This window comes from Balaenoptera borealis (assembly GCF_965194805.1).
Source record: "Balaenoptera borealis genome assembly, chromosome: 7".
In the NCBI taxonomy this organism is placed as follows: Eukaryota; Metazoa; Chordata; class Mammalia; order Artiodactyla; family Balaenopteridae; genus Balaenoptera; species Balaenoptera borealis.
The window spans coordinates 128,802,207-128,822,342 of record NC_138864.1 but is presented as its reverse complement, the minus strand read 5'-3'; the positions used below and the strand labels follow the sequence as shown (position 1 = coordinate 128,822,342).

At 39.6% G+C, this 20,136-nt stretch overlaps 1 protein-coding gene across 10 annotated transcripts in view; it reads left to right on the top strand.

Annotated features, from left to right (window-relative positions):
* LMBR1 (limb development membrane protein 1) overlaps positions 1 to 20,136 on the top strand; it is a 163,713-nt gene that overhangs the window by 70,938 nt on the left and 72,639 nt on the right. For all 10 annotated transcript variants that reach the window (XM_082398847.1, XM_082398841.1, XM_082398844.1 and 7 more), the window contains 4 exons: positions 7,495 to 7,621; positions 8,094 to 8,162; positions 8,964 to 9,028; positions 12,075 to 12,147. In XM_082398847.1, coding sequence (XP_082254973.1) covers positions 7,495 to 7,621; positions 8,094 to 8,162; positions 8,964 to 9,028; positions 12,075 to 12,147 — 334 coding nt within the window. The remainder of the gene's footprint in view (positions 1 to 7,494; positions 7,622 to 8,093; positions 8,163 to 8,963; positions 9,029 to 12,074; positions 12,148 to 20,136) is intronic.

Genomic DNA, 20,136 nt, shown 5'->3' with positions numbered 1-20,136 from the left:
AGATTTATGGTTTTTGGGAGGAGTTAAGACAAGTATTCATAAATACATTATGAAGTTCATGAAATCCTGGTACTGTATGGCATAGTATAAGCATTCACAATTGTGTGAATTTGTGTGAAAATTGTGAGCAAGTACAACTGTTGATGACAAGTAGTTCTTACAGTTCTGTGATCTTATATTCAGGAGACTTTTCTTAATTTTTAAGATGAACAATGGGAACCTTCTTCCACTCTGACAGTGTTTTGCCACTTTGTTGTTTGCAGGGTATTTCAGTAAGTTATTCTGACATCTGGCACATCTTTTAGCTCAGTGTATGCAAGAATGGAGTTGATAGGGACCTTCCCCTTGGGGCTTCCTAGCTCCTGATTCTGACTCTTAATGGAAAAATGAGCAGTAGGCATATTTTTTTGCTTATATGCTGTCCTGCTGGTGATTAATGGTAGTGATAAAAGCTCTCACAATGCTTTTCATTACTTTGCAGACAGAACCACATACAAAAGTTCAAAAAGCTCACACTCTACATGCCACAAAGCCTGTACCCTTTAGGCTTTGTAATATTTTACTGATTTCAAGAAAGGTAGTGATAACAATTTGTATATTTTTGGCACTCATATGAGCCAGTCGATGCCAGATTAACAAATGACGTTTCTGATTATTTATAATCCCTTCACCTCTCTTCTCTCTGTTCTAAAGTTGTTGAAGGTAAAAAACTCTGCCACATTGCATTTAATGAAAAGATTTGTTATATTTTTCTGTTGGTTTTGCTAAAGCTCATAAATATGATATTTAATTGATTTCAAGTTGGGCTGATTTTGTCCCATTTAATCACTAAAAGGGAATAAAAATAACAAAAGGAAAACATAATTGTCCTAGCCTCCTAGTGGATTAAGTCAGTATAACAGTTATTTCTAACTACATCAGTTATCTTCAATATTTCATAAACAGGTATAATCATATTCCATAATTTTGATGGCTTGCTCTGTGGCAGCCTTTTCTATAATTCCTAATTTACTCTTCTTTAAATTTAGGTTAATAACTGAAAATGAGCAGATTTCTTTTTATGAGTTATTTGTTATCTTTCAAAAGAAATGTTGATCAATTTGAAATAAATTTTTGAAGAGTTCATATGCTTTGACTACAGAGGTTTATTTGTTTAAATGTTTCTTATTTGCTTAAGCATGTGAATGTACATTTTAGACATTTTTTTCTTGATATTATTCACATATTTATAATAGTAAAAGCATACTCTTGGAATGATAATATTGATAGCTGTTTCCTTTTAGAAAGACTGTTCACATATACTTTTTAATCACATAAGAGATTTATTTGGGACTTAGTTTGTAAGTATATGTGGATAAATATGTTGCTGTTTAACTTCATTGTCACTTTCAGACTGGTTTATACTTAGGTTGCATTTTAAATGCTATCTATTTTTCTTAATGAGAGAATGTATTTTTTCTTTATGTAAATAGAATGGAGTAATTTTTAAACTTAGTAATAGATTTCTTCTCTTTGACATAAATGCTACTTGAAACACTAATCTATAGCATGTTAAAAGAGGCTAATCTAGAGCTATAGCATGTTAAAAGAGGCTGTTACTTTAACCAGGCTGTTCAAAGAATTTTATGTCAAGGTTAAATTTAGGAAAATGACCAGAAAGTACTTGAGAGTACAGAGAGTGCTTATATCAGATTTTGTTAGAAACAGACTATTAGTAGTCTGCTCTGACCTATATGGTAACCATTAGCCATGTGTGGCTATATAAATTTAAATAACTAAAATTCAGTAAAATTAAAAACCAGTTCTTTAGTCACAGTAGCTACATTCTAAGTACTCAATAAACACATATGGTTATTAGCTATGTTAATGGATAGCACAGAATAGAGCATTTATATCATCACAGAAATATCCGTTGGACAGCACTGTTCTGTGCTATTTAATCATAAATAATTTGTTCTTTTTTCATCTATAATTAGTTTGCGCACTATCTAAACAGCAGAAAAAAGAGTAAGGCCCAACTTTAAGGATATACTTACGCAGCACCTCAGTTAGAGGTGCACTCCCAGTTAGAGAATGGTGCTAATGAGGTTCAATTTTTTTTTTTTAATTTTTTAAATTTTAAATTAATTTTTATTGGAGTATAGTTGCTTTACAATGTTGTGTTAGTTTCTGCTGTACAGCAGAGTGAATCAGCTATACGTATACATGTATCCCCACTTTTTTGGATTTCCTTCCCATTTAGGTCACCACAGAGCATTGAGTAGAGTTCCCTGTGCTGTACAGTAGGTTCTCATTAGTTATCTATTTTGTACATAGTATCAATAGTGTATAAATGTCATTTCCAATCTCCCAATACATCCCACCCTCCCCTTGCCCCCTTGGTATCCATATGTTTGTTCTCTACGTCTGTGTCTCTTGCAAATAAGTTCATCTACCATTTTTCTAGATTCCACATATATACGTTAATATATGATATTTGTTTTTCTCTTTCTGACTTACTTCACTCTGTATGACAGTCTCTAGGTCCATCCACATCTCTGCAAATGACCCAGTTTTGTTCCTTTTTATGGCTGAGTAATATTCCATTGTATATATGTACCACATGAGATTCGATTTTTATTGTTTGTTGTTGCATTAATGCATCTGTTTCCCAGGTGCAGGCCTATACCTCTGTTAGTAAGTTATGACTAAGAGTGGCATGATCAGATTTGCATTTTGAGAAGATCACATTTCCATGCGATGTAGGCACCAGGTCAGGGAGAGACAAGAGTGTGGATGTAGGACTAGTAGCTAGGAGGCTGGGGTGTTGTCCACCAGATAGACGTTATGGCAGTAGGAAGAGAGGTGGATGAACTTGAGTCGTAATTACATAGGAGAATCGAAAGGACTCGGTGTTCGACTGGACCAGGGTCCAGGGTGTGTGTATGTGTTTTGGGGAGAGGTGGGGTACAGCAGGAAAGGAGGTGACAAGGGTGTTTCCAGAGTGTCTGGCAAAACAACAAAGTGGATAATGATGCCATTTATTGAGGTATGGGACACTGAAGGAGGAGCAGGTCTAAGGGATAAAATGATGAATTTGATTTTAGAATTCAGTTTAAGGTAGCTGTGAGATATCAAAGGCAAGGTGGCCATTGGGATGTATGGATCTTGGCCTCAGGGGTAATATTTGGACTAGAGGTATATATTTGAGAGTCGTTGGCCACGTGAGGAGGCAAGATCATCCAGGGAAGAAGAGAGAGTCTATCTGGTAGACCATCTTCATCAGAATTGACTGAGGAGCCACTTTGTACAGGTACTCAGGAATTGACAAGCCCCTTGGTAAATCTGTTCCATGCTAATGTTTGAGAAGCACTGATACAGCTTGTGAAAGGATGGACATCTAAGATTGTGCCATCGGAGAAAAGGGATCTGAGATATTTTCCTTTACAGAATGAAAGAAATAGGAATGGAGACAGAAACCAAGGGATAGGGGAAGGGAGCTGAGGGGACGTGCAGGCCACCCAGCTGTGTCTTACTAAGGGAGAGGTAAGGTCAGCTGTAGTTAAGAACGCAGGGCATGAGATTAGGGTCAAGGAGACTGGAACACATTTAAGAACCTTTGAGGGAGTTATTAGCCGGCAATCAGTGTAAGGATTGCCGGGAACATTGAAGGGGCGCTTTGGAACGTAGTAGCGAACACTTCTCATGATTTTGTAGATTTCTTTAACAGTGCTGAGAATTTGGAGTGAGCTTCCAGGTGGAGTTAAACTGGCCTGGTGGAAGTTAAAAGGGCCAGGAATACTAGAGTATTATTGATACTGAATTATCATCAAAATATACTAGTTCATCGTGGGGTTTAGACAGTGAAAACAAGACTGATTGGAGGGATTGGGAAGATCAAGGGAGGAGAGATTATCATGATGAGGACATAGAAGGTTAGAGCTAGGTTAGAGCTAGGTTGGAGGGCTGCAAGATCGGAGGAGACTAGGAGGCTGTGGGCCGAGGGGCAGCTTCACCGTGGGAGATCTCAGAGGTGGCCCTGAGAGATGATGGGGTCTGGTTAGCTGTGTGGCCGGCCGTAGTAGAATGCAGGTCAGGTTCATTATGAGCGTGTATGGTACTTAGGGTGGCAGGGGATGTGATGAGAAGCTCTTGTGAACTAGGTGCTCATATATCAAGAAAGATGGGATTGTTTCTTCTAGGTCTGTACATGGTAGGTGGCAAAGATGGGAAAGAGTGACAAGGTGGCATTAGAAGGTGGTATAAATTTAATTGAGAAAGACAAATGATATGCGAATTCCCAAGCCTTGGAGATTCCAAACACAGAGGCAGCAGTTTGAGTTATTACAGTTAATCCTTACTAGGTACCAGACATTGAGCTCGGCATGTTGCACGTATTAACTCATTTGGTTCTGATAACAACCCACGAAGTAGGGGTGTCATTAATAAACTCGTTCTACAAAGGAGGAAACTGAGGCACAGTGTGCTTTAGGCATTTGCCCAGGGTTACACAGTTGGTCAGTGACGGAGACAGGATTTGAGCCCAAGTGGTCTGCTGGTAGAGTTGGGGCTCTTAACGAGCTTATTATACTGTCTATCTCATAAACCGAACTTGGATATTTTTAAAAAGTTATTCTTATGGGTGCCAAACTCTTGGATGTTTATTATTGTAAGAAAAAAATTGAAAATTAGAACAACATTAGTTTGTTCTCCTATTTCTTAAAGTCATATACATCCACTCTAAAAAATTTGGAAAATACAACAAGGCACCAAGTATACAAGAAAAATAGTTCCCCGTAACCGTCGTCCTAGATAGGACAGTTCCTTTTAATTGGCCTTGCAAGACTTGCTGTACATCGTCACAATAAGGCCCCTTCCTGCTTCTGCTCAGGGAGAGGGAGCGTAGCCAGACTGCCAGTGGGTTGTCTCACTTCCCTTCACAGCTCAGGCCCCAGACACTTGCCAGCTGCCAGGTCATGGGGGCCCTTACTTCTCCTGCCTGCCTACGGCCTGGGTGAGAGGATTCACGGCTCGATCCTGGGGGTCTTCTTGTAGCCCTGAACCCAACCTGTGTGGGCCCTTGTTTGTTCTTACCTAGAAAGCCGTGTGAGCTTTCCATTCTTGTTGCCCAAAGCTTTCCAGAACTGCAGAGGTCTGAGATTTTATGGTACTTGCAAGCTGACAGGTTAGTTTGCCAGACTCGCAGACTCTGGTTGTAGACACAGACTCCTGGGTCAGAGGCTTCATTACTCAGCGTGCAGGCACAGGAGCCTCCTGTTCCTGTCAGTTCCCCAGGACCCCGAGCCCCATGGGGGTGATGCGGCCCAGGTGGGAGCTGTCCCCACAGTGGGCTCGTGTCATGGCTGAGGAGCCCTGCATTTAGGGAACCCGCATTATTTGTAATGGGGTGCAAGCAAGCCTGCCTGCCCTGTGCTCTGTGGGGGGACCTTCTGTTTCACACTGTACGGTAAGCAGACCTGCCTCTACTGCAAAGACACCATCTCTGTCTTCCAAGGCTGTTTGCTGTACAGAAGTCTTTGAAAAGACAGTCCAGAATGCGGACTGCCCCGCCTCTGCTTGTGAGATGCACAGAAGTGGGAGAGACCCACGGAGCACTGCCTTCTAACACAGAGACAGATCTGATGAAAAACGAGTTTAACTGCCAAGAAATACTTCTTACCAAAATATCAGAGGATGTGTGTAAGTCTTATTGGTGATTGGGTCCCCAAATTTATTATCATTATAACACTTAACCTTATTGTTACATTGTAATTGCTTAATATAATAATTATAACATGTATTATTAAAATGCCCTTTTTTTGGACATCAGGTCTCAAACAGTTCCAAGTAGCACTACTGTTTAGCTCGTACATCATAACACTTAAGACACGTGTTACATGTTTTGAGAGCTCTGATGTTCCCATCGGCTGGTCAGAGGCATGCAGGATTCGGGCCCCAGTCAGAGGCAGGAAAAGACAAAGCTGAGGGGGTGTAACACATGCACTCCAGAGCCTACTCTTTTTATCTGTTTTATTTATAGACTTTCCAGATAATATTTAATGTGTGATTAAAAGGTTCTTGCTTAGAAAGAGAGGAAGAGAGAAAAAAATCAGTGCTAAAAGGTAGTGGTCATGTTTTGGTATCCTAATGGTTTGAATGTGTTAAGTGTAGGTTCAGAGAGTTCTTTAGTAAGTAGGAGTGTATTTTTTAGTAGTGCATTTTGTGACTGTTCCTGTTTCATCTCACTTGAGTAGTAGCTACTGTGAGATCTAATGTGTTAAATAAAATACAGGTCGTCATCACTCTGGTTTACCAGCCTCCCTTGCTATGAGTGTGTAAGGTGCCCTGACTCTTCCATTTGAAGACACATTTTAACCTGTCAGGGGCAGTCCTGGTAAGGCTGGACTAGGAAGAAAAGACCGCTTCAACTCTGAGTCATCATTTAGGGCTGGGAACACTTTGGCCGTGGCTTTAGGACATTTCCTTTCCTATTGAATTTGAGGAACTGGGGTGCTATGATTTAAGTGCAACCTGTTGCTGTAATTCAGAAATTAGAAAATAATATTTAGGGCAAAATTGAAATAAGTCTATGTTTTAGATTTTTATTTATAGTTCATATCTTTAAACTATTTTTAATATGGAAGGAAAGATTATATGACTTATTGAGAAACATGGATATACTTATAATTTTGTTGTGTTAGATGTTGTAAATTAGTGCATTACAGTATAAAATATCAACATGAATCTTTACATTTAGGTACAGGTTCAATCATTTGATGACTTTCTAAGAATACGAGAAAGTTTTGTTTTTTGTTTTTGCCTTGTCCCGTAGGTTTTGAGTTTATAAGTCTGGCCTGTCGTTTGGCCCTGAGGTCAGAATTTGTTTTATATTTAAAACAAAATTGTGCATGATGATTCTTTATTATATTCCAGCCTCGTGGATTTAATGAAATTTCTATCTAATGTCGAGAAAGGGATGATATTTAATTGATATAAATACTGTCCATTTCCACGGTTTCTAAGGCTGGATTACCACGAGGAGTTCTTCGTCTGGACACTAGAGGGCTCTGGAGGCTGTGGGGAGCTAACAGAACCCCCGTGTTCTCTAGTAGATGGTGCTTTGTGTTTTCACCAAGTTGGGTGTCCACGGAACTGTTTGGCAGTATGCCTTAATTAGCCTTATATTCCCTTGATTAGAATCACAGATAAAAATTTGTTAATCTACTTTCTTGGTGGAAAGTGTTAGGAAAGTAATTAATTGTTTAAAAGGGTTCTGCAAAATGTTTTTATGAAGAATTGTTTTGGTACTTTCTTCAAAGCTTAATGGTGTTTTACATAATTTTGAAAAGTCAGCCTAAACGTTACAAACAGTAAACATTTAGTGTTTTTTGTCCTGCTAATAAATGTAAATTTCCTCCCCTTTCAAAGAATTTGTATGCTTTCATATAGACAGAAACCTAATTGTTCATGTGATGAAATAAAATATTAAAATTATATCTTTATTATATTTTGCAGGGAATCCGAGCCCGAATTTTAGAAACTCTGGTCATGCTTATTCTTCTGGCCTTGCTTATTCTTGGGATAGTGTGGGTAGCCTCGGCACTCATTGACAATGACGCTGCGAGTATGGAATCTTTATATGGTACGGATTGACTTGTTTAAACCAGTTTCTCTAGTGGAGACTACAGTTTGGAATATAATTATACACATTCACTTTTTAAAACATTTTAATAGTTCTTTGTATAGTTAATCCTTGTTGTTAATTTACAAAATTAAAAAGTCTTTCGACATGTTTAAGGAAAGAAATGAATGTTTGTGTGTTTCTTGTATGTAGAATGAGCAAGCAGCTTTTCAGATTTTTTTTTCCTTTGGTTAATTGGTTTCTGTTCTTAAAATTCCATGGAGGCTCCTGTTCTCCCTCCAAACAGGTTTTGCAAAAGGGTTATTTCCTGTTCTTCTGTTTTAGATCTTTTTATTGTACAATTTAGAAATTATATGGTTTAGTAGACTCAAATAGGCAATTATGATGTTTACTATACATTAATTTATTGTCAGTCTATATATCAATGTATGGTATTTTGGATGCACTAAAAGATATTTACATTTTTTAATAGATCTCTGGGAGTTCTACCTACCTTATTTATATTCCTGTATATCATTGATGGGATGTTTGTTACTTCTCTGTAAGTATTTTTCTGACATAATATTGATAATAAAGTAGAGTTGTTCTGTGTTCTAGAAAATTACAGACAAGTTTCCCGATGAGATTCCTTAACAGCTTGGAGATATTTTTAAAAGTTGGCCCTTAACTTTTTTTGTATATTCAAGATAAATTTTGATAAACTGAAACCTTGAAATTATACTTTTGTTCTTCTCTAAAGAAAGCCTCTTGCACAGAGTTGGAAAGAGAGAGGGAGGGGGAGAGAGTCAGACATGCACGTGCCTCCCCCCCCATCACAACGCTAGCTTCTACTTTTGAATGGTAATGGTGGAATTCTGTACGATGAATTGGCAGTCTTTTTTTCACAATTTGTTTTGTTTTACTTAAGGCATCACAACATATCTCAGAGATGTTATAAGCAGATAAAAATAGGTAAAAGGATGTAAGGTTATAGTTGTCACTTTCGGATATTCTTGTCTGATACTCGATTCAGTTAGTACTTGAAATTTAGTCTGTTCTCTGGTTGGTTTTCTTTAATTTCTTTTAAGTGAAAATACTTATTATTATTCAGCTGCTAGAATCTGGCATATCCTACCCCTCCTTTAGTCTTCATGAATCTTTCCTTAAATATAAGAATGCCCGTCGTCTGCGCACGAACCCCTAGAGCTTCTCTAATGGTGACATTGAGGAGCCCTGTGACAAAACACTGCGAGAACCTAGATTGGAAACAAGCATTTTCCTACAACAGCAGTCTTTGAGTTTGCTTTATTTGGGGCTGGCAGTTTCTCTCCTAACTCTGAAGTGAGCTCTCTCTGTTCTGCAGTGTGCACTCCAGTTGGCCTCTCCCGCATGTTCACAGTCATGGGGCAGCTGTTGGTGAAGCCAACAGTGAGTATGATGTTGTAAACCATTTTGTTTGTTAAATAGACATTTTTACATTTGAACATCTTTTAGGTTCTAAACTAGCATTCAGAAACAGAAGAATATTTTTACGTGTTTATAACCCAAATTGTTATTGTTTTTATTTTAATCTTTTTCATCTTTGGAAACCAAATTTGCTTTTGCTCTTAAAATACTAACTATAGGCACTCAGCTAGAAATTCTTCTAGCAAATTTGAAGACAAAATGTACAGATATTTACAGGTATTTTAGGAGTCCATTATCTTATATCAAATGGTAACTCTTTTGTGTTTCAAAGTTTACTATATATACTCTTTGACTTACAAAGCAGTTATTTTCTGAAAATTTGTCTGCATGTTATATCTTGATTAATTGAATTATACTTTTCCCTTTAATCTCAGAAATGCTGTATATTCATTTAAAAATAATTTTCAGTTGGTAGTAGTTTTGATGATTTGTCCCTAAGTTACTTGGGCCTCTAGCTATTTTGTCAAATATTTAATAAATGACAATAATTCTTACCTGTATCTAGGGAATTGTCACATTGTCTTCATGGATCCTCATTGCCTACAAGCTCAAGTCTAAGCTATTCACATGATACAAGGCCTTTCACAACTGTCCCCCGCTGAATTTGCCTGTAGCTGCCCCTGCCCCCATTGCTTCCCTGGTGACTCTGTTTCTAGCCAGTCTCACAGCTGACTTGCTGTGCCCAGAGCAGCCTGGATTCTTCCCCTTCCCAGGCATGTCGAAGGTCTTTCTCTCGCTTCTGCCTCTTACCTGCTTCAGCCACCTGACAGCCTCCTGAAGTCCTGGCTCTGAGACCAGCTGTATTTACTACCTGTCTTTGACCCTTGCCTCACTTCTTCTTTAAGCTAAAATAATCAAGCTCCTTCCTCTGTATTTCTCATATTCCCCTTTATATTTCACTAGTAGTATTTATGAAATTATTATGGTTATATGTTTTTCTTCCCTATCAGCATAATTCATCAAGGGAAAAAACTGAGAGAATATCATAGTAGACATTCTTTTAGTAAATGCTTGCTTAATTTTGAAAGTTTTTTAATAAATAATCTTTGTATTTTTAAAAAATAAAAATGGATTTTTAACCTGCTACATAAATGTACACACACTCAAATACAATACATGTTCTATTAAATCTTGAAATTTACTTCCCTCTTGAAGAGGTTTTGTGACATTGCATTCATTTAGTTTCTTCCTAATTCTCTGGATTTTTTGTTGTTGTTGTTGTTTTTGTTTGTTTTTTTGGTCTCTCTCTCCGTTTCCACTTTCTTCCCCCTAAAATAGGCAAATGTTTAAAGTTCTGTCCTTGGTCTAAAGGTGCTCTGCTCTGTTTTCCTGAGCACCTCTGCCACTTCCATATCACTTCTAAATGTCTAATTCTAGTGAGAAAAAGATAGTGAATACAAACTACAGTATATCTTAAGTGCTATAATTGAAGGCCCTATGGAGCTGAAAACTCAACAGATACAAAATCAGACTACTTACTTATCCAACCTCCCCAAGCTTACTTTCTCCCAAACTTGTCTATTATTAGTAACATCTTCAAACTTTTTAATGTTTGCCTCTTTTCTTGTTCCTAACATCCAATAATAATGGTTATTTATTCAGTAATTAAGTATATGCTATATGCTTGCACTAAGTACTTTAGTTACATGCATAATTTCATTTAATCCTGATGACAAACCCATAAGTTAGGTGATGGCGTTCTTATTTTATGGTTGAATTATCTGTGGTTCAGGGAGATCAAGTAGCTTATACAAGATCACAGATCTGAGAGGATGAGGCAGGATTTGAACCCGGAGGCTCTTTTCAGAGCCTGGGCTCTGGACCACTCCTTGTTCTGCCATAAGCTCCAGAGTCATCGAGCAACTTTATTGCTAAGTGTACTTTGTACCTCTCCACCTGTATGTTTTGCTTGTCATTTCCTCTGAGCAAAATGCCTTTCCTCCTTTTGGTAAATGAAGCTATTGGGTAAGATGCTACTACCATCAAAACCATTTGCCAAGACTTCTTTCTTCCCAAATAGCAGCTGGGAATCTTTCTTCCTCTGAACTTTTGTTAACATTTTATTTTAGCTTCAGTTATGACATTACTTTCAATTCTATAATTTATTTTTCTTTTTGATTTTTCATATCTCTCCTGGACACTAGAATATAAGCTGTTTGAGGTCAAGGACTAAGTCCAATCCATATTTAGGTCCCCATCAGCCCAGAGTGTCTAAGAGCACAGGCTTTGAAGACAGATAACTTTTCTTTGCCAAACCTTTGTTTCTTGGCATATTACAAGATGCAGCGAGAGCAGTCTGTTTTTCATAGGGTTGCTGTAGAATCAAGGGGATGAAGCACACCAACCCTTAGGCAGAGCAGATAATATCCCATATAATTGGTTACTGATGAGTGGGGTTTTTTGGTGGTTGTTTTTACTAGTGTTGTATACTGTGGTCGTGAGTGGTGTGTATGTTAGCACACTATTTTTCTAGGGCTCTGTCTATAGGAAGGTTTTCATAATACCAGTGTTTAATATTTGTGGAAATTTTTTAGTATATAATGATGATGTAAATGGAAAGTATTGATGGTAGTGATTTAGTTTATGGATTTCTTGTTTTACACATTATGCAGGTTAATGTAGATGAGAAAGCAGTGTTGGACTGGGTGATCTATTCCTCTGGCTCTATAATATTGGCTTGGGCGTAGAGATACTACTGCATGTAGCTTTCTGGATGTTTAGAATTCATACATTTGTGTGCCATTGAGAGAGTTGCAGAGTTCTTTAATTCTTTAAACTGAAACAAATCAGTTTAAATGTATGTAGATTTTGTGATAATCAGCTTTTGATGTGCTTAGTTATATACTAAGAATTTCTACTTAATTTGCAAGTAGAATAGTTTGAGCATTTTTAATTTAGATTCCTAGTAATTTGAATGGTTATCTAAATTATAGGCCAAATAGCCTAAATATTCTCGTAAGCACTACTTACGTAATGTATTATTCAATAGTTTGATGTTTAAATTTAGATTCTTGAGGACCTGGATGAACAAATTTATATTATTACTCTAGAGGAAGAAGCACTTCAGCGGCGACTAAATGGTATGTATTTATTACATATTTAGACCAGAATAAAAGATTATTTAATTCAAAAAAGACAGATAATTGAGGGGAAAAATACAAGCCTCTCAGTACCTTGTGCTGTTGCCTGAGGCCAAGATGTCAGAGAAACACGTGAACTTCCCAGGTGAGAAGAGGTTTACTGAGGAGTCGCAGCACTTTGGTCAGGGTCCCATCTCTCCCTAACCGATATTAGCTGTAACCAGCAGGGTCAGTTCAGTGCTGAGACACTGGCCACTAAGGTATATCCCTCTTCTACCAGATCCTAACATATTGGAAGCATTATGACTTGTAGTTGCTGAGGTTCTGCAGATTTGCATGTTGTCTTAGTGACTGTAGTATCCCTACCTCATGTCTCTCCTGTTGAAATCTCTAATGCATGGTAAAAAGCAGTGTTTCTCTGACACTAAGGGGCCAAATTAGACTCTGTTGTACTTAGGAACTCTGTTGTCATTTGGGGATGCTGTTCATTGTTAGCTGATAACAATGTAAGCGTGTCAAAGATGTTAAAATTTAATTTTTCATTACTGATCATTTTTGTCTTCAAATGATGAACCAATGAAGAAAAGAGTAATGACAGTTTAACAGAGAAATGACATAGTAAAATTTTCTTTGTTTTACTCAAATGAATTTCACCCTGCACTCTTTTCTCCTACGAAGTTTTTTTAAAATGTTGAAAACCTAACCACCAAGATCAGATTATTAATAGCTAACCATAATTCAAGAGTAGGTATAAAATGGAAGGTTACTTTAACTGTGAAATACTGAGAAATGGGAAGGAAAATACCTATTTTTTTCAGTTACAAATAGTGAATTTAAATCATCAACCCAAAAGTGTTGATAACATTTAGAGCTTTATTCTTAGATCAAAGAATTTCAGATTGTATCTATTCTAGAGAATTCTTGTCAGTAATAATTATATGCTTTGATACTGATAACTTTTAGACTGGAACTACAGGTATCTTTTATTCTTCTAACTTTATTAAAGCTACTTTAATATATAAGCCTATTTAATTTAAAAATTATAACTTTAATCAATACTGTCAGCTTTATCATATTTCATTAAAGTAGTTAATATTATAATGAATTTATCTTAGTTAGGTAATCATGCTGCTGTGTAATAAAACATGCCTGAATCATAAAGAATACATGTCCAGCTGCCTCCTGCAGTGTGTGGGGCTTATGTGTCAGCCTAGAAATATACTAGTTCTGCCTTACAGCTCAGGAGGCTAAGATCTAGGGAGGATAAAACACACTGCTCTGTGAATTAAAGAATTTGAATTAAGTCTAATCAAAGCAAACTTCCACATATAGCCTTTTCTCACTTTGTCCTTCAGCAGTGGGGAAAAAAAAGTCCCTCCAGAATCTTTCTAGATCCTTGGCTCCTCACATCAAAAGTGGTTCGTTATATCTAAAGAAATTGAAAAGGAGGACTTCCCTGCTGGCACAGTGGTTAAGAATCCGCCTGCCAGTGCAGAGGATACGGGTTCAAGCCCTGGTCCAGGAAGATCCCACATGACGTGGAGCAACTAAGCCTGTGCGCCACAACTACTGAGCCTGAGCTCTAGAGCCTGTGAGCCACAACTACTGAGCCCGTGTGCCACAACTACTGAGCCCATTCGCGTAGAGCCTGTGCTCCGCAACAAGAGAAGCCACTGCAATGAGACGCCCGAGCACCACAAAGAAGAGTAGCCCCCGCTCGCTGCAACTAGAGAAAGCCCGGGCACAGCAACGAAGACCCAACACAGCCATAAATAAATAAATAAATAAATAAATAAATTTAAAAAAAATAAATAAATTTATTAAAAGAAAAGAAATTGAAAAGGAAATACTTGCCAGAAGTTTAAGGTATTATATGATGAGGCAAAGCCAAAATAAACAAAACTCTCCAGCTAGCACAAAAATGTTATAGTTTGTAGAGGATTAGGATGGTATGATAGCTAATGCTAAAGGTAATTTTATTTTCTGCCGTTTTGGGAAGCCATGCACTACTTCTGACTGCTCTGTTGGTAGGTTGTCATTAAAATCTTTCCAGTGAGACTCTTTGTTGGGATAAATGCTATAGTTTTGCTGTTTGCTGTTGATTAGCACTATGGACTGTTTCAGGTAGAAAATAATAGGCTTGTAACATAAAGCGTTCTATGGCAAAATGGACATTTTGACTAACATAGACTAAGAATTGTGAGCTTCAGTAAAGTATATTTATCAGTATGTGCAGAGGAAAAAACCAAGATGGGACAAAACTGTATTTTATGATTTGCTATTTTTTAAGAAAATATAGATCATGGGAGGTTAGTGATGGAAATCACCCCATGGATTTTATTTTATTTTTTAAAAATTTATTTATTTTTGGCCGCATTAGGTCTTCATTGCTGCGTGTGGGCTTTCTCTAGTTGCGGTGAGTGGGGGCTACTCTTCCTTGCAGTGCGTGTGCTTCGTTGCGGTGGCTTCTCTTGTTGCAGAGCACGAGCTTCAGTAGTTGCAGCACACGGGCTTCAGTAGTTGTGGCATGTGGGCTCGAGAGCACAGGCTCAGTAGTTGTGGCGCACGGGCTTAGTTGCTCCGCGGCATGTGGGATCTTCCCGGACCAGGACTCAAACCCGTATCCCCTGCACTGGCAGGCGGATTCTTAACCACTGTGCCACCAGGGAAACCCCTCAGGGATTTTATTTAATCTAGTACTATGTCAAGTGTATTTTGTTGTAACAGTTATTTTATATTTTAAATTATTTTTAAAAAGTGAAGTTTTAACTTTTTTACTCTGGGCTATTAAAAAGAATTGCAGGATAGAGTAAAAGATTTTTAAAAATACAGATTACAGCGGTGATTCACCCCAGAATTTGTGGTGGTGTTTGCTAAGGGCACATTGAGTGTGCTTTCTTGGTTTGCGTGGGCTGTGACGCGCATCGCATGAATCTTGAATCTTGGGAACATCTGCATGGTTTGCTCTGATCCCAGCTTTACAGTTATCTGGAAAAAACATGATACTTAATATCAAGAGGTGCTTTACTGTGGGACTAACACTATTTTTTTCTGGAAGATAAGATGACTTGTTGTGGTAGTTATTAGATTCCTGGAGTTGGGTTTTCATGCCTGGTGTTTAAGTTATCAGTGTAGCTTTAGGATGGGCTGCCTGCCTGTGACTTCTCCATTGCTTCTCATTGACACTTGATGGTGCTAGAGGTTTTGTTCTTGTTAATATTATTGTTATTTCATAAAATACAGTAATAAAATAAAGCTAACAGGTATACTGTTATAAATAAGCCATCCTGTTACCAGTCTGCTCCACTCTTTCTCCTCCCTTTTCTGTTTACTGCACATCTTCTTCTAAGCACCAGACATTGTGCAGGTGAATTTAGAACCTGAGACTCAAGATCATGGACTAGTTAACTGAAGAACAGGAAAAGAAACAGTGAGACTCTGTGAAGGTTGTGTCCAGCGCTGAAAGACTTGGAAAGAAATGGAGGGGACTTGTATGTGATCCTGGAGCAGGAGGGAGCCCGAGCGCCACGCCATCTGGCTAAGCCCCCTTCCCTCACGTCCACCTACCCTGGCAAGAGTAAAGTGATGTCCCCAGAGCTCGTGCGGCTCTGACAAGACTCCTGCGCCTTCCCGCCCTCGGCACTTGGGACCCGCAGGGATAATGGGTGCGTTTTGCTCTTTGCCCCTTTCTGATGGCTGGCATGAGGAGCGTGGGATTTCCAGTTCTTTGCATCTCAGACTCTGTGTTCCCCATGTCTCTTTTTGTCCCATTTCTGCCCCAATTTCCCACTGTCCCATAGCTCGTGAAACTTTCTGCTTTAGCGCGTGGAGCTGAGCTCTGACTCAGAACCCTGAGAACCTCAGAACCCTGGATGCTCAGCCTTCACCCTCTTGCGTGAAGCACCGTGGTTCCTCGGGAGCCCCCTCGGTGGGAGCTCTGTTTCCCCACAGCCGCATTTGCTCCTCCTAGAGTTTGGCTGGGCTCCTCTTGCTCTCTTTCAGACACTTTGAATCTCACGTCTTTAGACCTGGACCTGATTGATGCCTTCTCCCCTTTTCAGGCACCCCTCCCATCCCAGGCTGTTCCTGCGCTCTCCTGGAGGACGTTGTTTTATCTCCACATTCGTGATCATTCTCTCTACAACACCTATCATAATTCTTGGTGGTTTCAGTGTCGCAGTACTCTGGGAGCTCCTTGACCTCTCTCTTCCAATGATCTCCCTCAGCTGCTTATTGCCTGGGATTATAACGCAGGCCTTGTCATGAGCGGGAGCTCAGGTTCTTGCATAATCTCAAAATCAGTCCTCCTCCTCTCCAGCTCTGATATTTCCACCTCACTTCCCACAGTTCTTCAGTATTGAGACTTAACGTGTCATTTATTTATCCTAATAACTTTTCATTACCACCCCCACCCTTTTCCATCGTACCCTTGCTTTGTCACAGTTTAAATTCCTGGGCCGTCGTTATAACCGGTCCCTTGTTATAACCGGTCCCTCACGTGCACCCTCAGTCCCCTTTCCTTCTCACTTTGTTGTACTCATGCCTGGCAAGACTCCAGCCTTGCTTCCAGCCAGCTCTGGATGTCCTCTGCACTCACGTCTGTTCACCTCTGACCGTGACTGCCTGGCCTTTCTTTATGTGCATGACCGTAGGTTCTCCTCGATGACTAGTTATATCTTCTCTTTTCTCAGACCTTCTTCACTGTCACTCTCAGATGATAACTTTGCTTCCTATTTTCTTGAGGAAATAGAAGCAATCATGACAAAACTTGCACGAGCGTTTCCCTTTGTGTGGATTCACCTACCTGCAGCTGCCCCTGCTTGTGCTGCCTCTTCTCCTTACACCGTGGCTGGATTGTCCCTGCTTCTGGCTGCGGTTGGCCCTCCCCTCCTGCACTGGATTCTGTCGCTTCTCACTGATTCTAGGACAGAACTCTAGCCGTTCTACATTTCTCTTACAAAAGCAGTTTTTCACCAACTGGATCATTTCCATCAGCATAGAGAATTACTGTGATTTTTCTCAACAGAATGAAAGACCAAGTGAAAGAGAGGAAGGAAAGGAAGGAAGTGTCGATGAAAAACTAATCAGTTGATCTAAGAAAGAAATGGAAAATTTTATTCAAACCAAATTGAGGATTATAACTTGGGAACAGTCTCTCAGAAAACTCCAAGAACCGTTCCTCCTCTTAGAGGTCAAAGCACAGTTGTGTAAGTTTTTGAGACAGAGGGCTGTACATTAAATGACGTATTATGAACAATTTATACAGTCCAGACCTACACATACAAAGTGAGTAGTGGGTAGTGGGTCATTGCGGTCCTTTACAGGGTTAAGAAGGAAGGTTATCTCCTAAGGAGTCATCTTGTTGGTGCCAGGAGAACGTTGCTCTTTATGGTTGAGCAGGTATTTCTGCGGATGGGGCCGTGTGGTCAATGCATAGTGCAGATACATGGTGCACAGTGTGGGGAGAGAGGCGGCCAAAGGGCAGAGAAAACTTTTTATGTTAACATTTTCCTTGACTTGCCTTAGAATACAAATTTTTATTTCCTCAGAAGGAAGGAAAGCAAATCAATCTATCTTGACCTCCTACCCACTCCAGCTCACCACCTCATTGCTTTCCCACTTTTATAGCGGAACTCCCAAGGGTTGTATTCTTGTTGGCTTCATTTCTGTGCTTTGAACGTTTGGCTTTGAACTCACTTCTGCCTCCACGACTCTCCCGAAGTGCTGGTGCCAGGTTGGCCATGAGTTCAGAGTCCTCATCTTACACTCCCCTCTCCTTGAAATAGTTTTATTCCGCTTGCTTTTCAGTTTGCTACTCTTTCCTTGTCCTTCCACTTAATGGGCTGCTGCTTCTCAACCTACTTTGCTGAGTTTTCTCTGTGTCCATTGCTTCTTCACACGGGTCTGCCTCATGCCTCGGTCCTTAAACCTCTCTTTTCTGTTTGCCTGCCCTCCTCTGGTTGTGTCCTTTGGCTGCATGGCTTTATACCACCTGTGTGCTGCTGACCTCCAACTGTGTAGATCCAGCCTCCTAGTAGACACTCCACTGGGCTAATTGGCATCTTGAACATATCTAGTCCAGGATCAACTAATTCCGCCTCTGTTAGAGTGGACCCATCCCTGTAGGTGGCAAATCCATTCCTCCAGGTGCTCAGGCTAATTCCTTGGCGTCTCTTTCTCTTAATTCCCATGTGGATTCCTTCGCAAAGCTGTCAGCTCTCGCTTCAAAGCCTCTCCAGCATCTGACCACGCCTCACCACTTGCGCTGTCACCACTCTGGTCTGAGTGGCCAGTCACCTCTTGGTTAGATTCTGTAGTTTCCTAGTGGGCTGCCTGCATCCATCTGTGGCCTTGTGAGTCAAGGAGAGCGCTTGAAAATGTAAGTCACATCTCACTTGTTGGCTCCCCGTCTGTAGCCTCTGCAGCCTCTGGCTTCCTCTCCTGCAGTCTCCTTGCTGTTCTTCTCTCATGCGGCCTGCCCCACCTCTGCCTCCTGCCGTTCAGGTCTTTACCTAATGGTCCCCTTCTCGGTGGGCTTTCCCATGCTGTGAGCCTTGTGGCTGTGATTTCGTAGTGCCAGGCCCACCTCCACCCTGGCACTTCTTTCCCCCTTCCTGCTTTATTGTTTCCATGGCACTTTCCAATCGCTGACATGCTGCTCACTTTTCATATATTGCCCATCTCTCCACCTGGAACAGGAACTCCACAGGGCAGAGATTTTTGCTTGTTTTCTTCCTGATCCTCTGATACTGCCAGACATGTGGTGGGTTGGTAGTAAATATTTGTTGCATGTGTAAATGGATAGATGAAAAACACGCATGGTGGATGGTTGTCATTTTACCATAGATGTGAAGAAGGAAGAAGTAAAATTTGGTGATAGCATAAAAGACAATCACATGGAAGAGTATTTAGGAAAGCCCATACTAGAGACCTCTGGAGACAAACCAAGATTGAGGGGCTGGAGGTGTTAGTGAAGAAGCAGAAATAAGGTGATTTTCCCCTATTGTTAAGGCATGAAATAGGAGCAGTCACAATCCATTTCTACTCCAGGACCCCTGAAGAGTAGCCCAGCAGAAAGTCTCATTACATTGATCGTGGTAGAAAATCTTTTGTAATTCCTTCCCAGGATTAAGTTATATATTTATCATTAGCCTGTTTAAGTGTTTAAGTTATGCAACAGCATTAATTGAAATAATTAGCTTTTGTGTGTATAGCCTGTGGGTGTATTGGGTACCTTTAGAAGCACCATAATGAATAGGAATTATTTTTTGTTGTTTAAGTTCAAAACCTTCACAGTTCTTTTAATGTAATTTATTTAAAAATATTATAGCCTTTGAACTTAATGATTCAATTCAGTTTTGTTAGGTACTATTTTCATCTTCATGATAAAAAGTTAGTATATCACTTTTGGTGGCAGTTACTTTCCTGCTTCATTCTAATCTTTTTTTTAAAGCTTTTTCTATTGAAGTTGATGTTGATTCTTTATTTTTAAGAGCACAGAAGATGTACTTGTTTCATTTTTGCTGAGTGTCATGTTGCAGTACCTTTGTATTCTGAAAGGTAAAGGATTGAAAAAAACGACATACCTGAATTTTTTGTGGAACTAAGTGACCTGTCAGAAGCATTTTGTCACCATCAATCCTTGAATCTTGCTGTTTATAACAAAGCTGAGTTTGCCAGGCAGTCTATGCTTGCTTTAGAGTTCTAGCATCCTGTCGGAAGCTTTCCCATTGTCATTGGCAAGACAGTTAGCTATATGATGTCTTTCACATAACACCTGTAATAGTATAAGGAAGCTTATGTTGGGTTTTATCTCATGTCCGCTATGTTACTTTCATCTTGACTTTCCTTAGGCATTCTTCTGTAGTCTAGCAATGGTTATTCTGTTGGTTATACCACTGAAGTGAGACTGTCTCAGACTTAGCAGACTCTGGCCCACTTCGAGAAATGTTTGGGCTTAGTGACAGGCTGAAGGTGATCAAATATCAG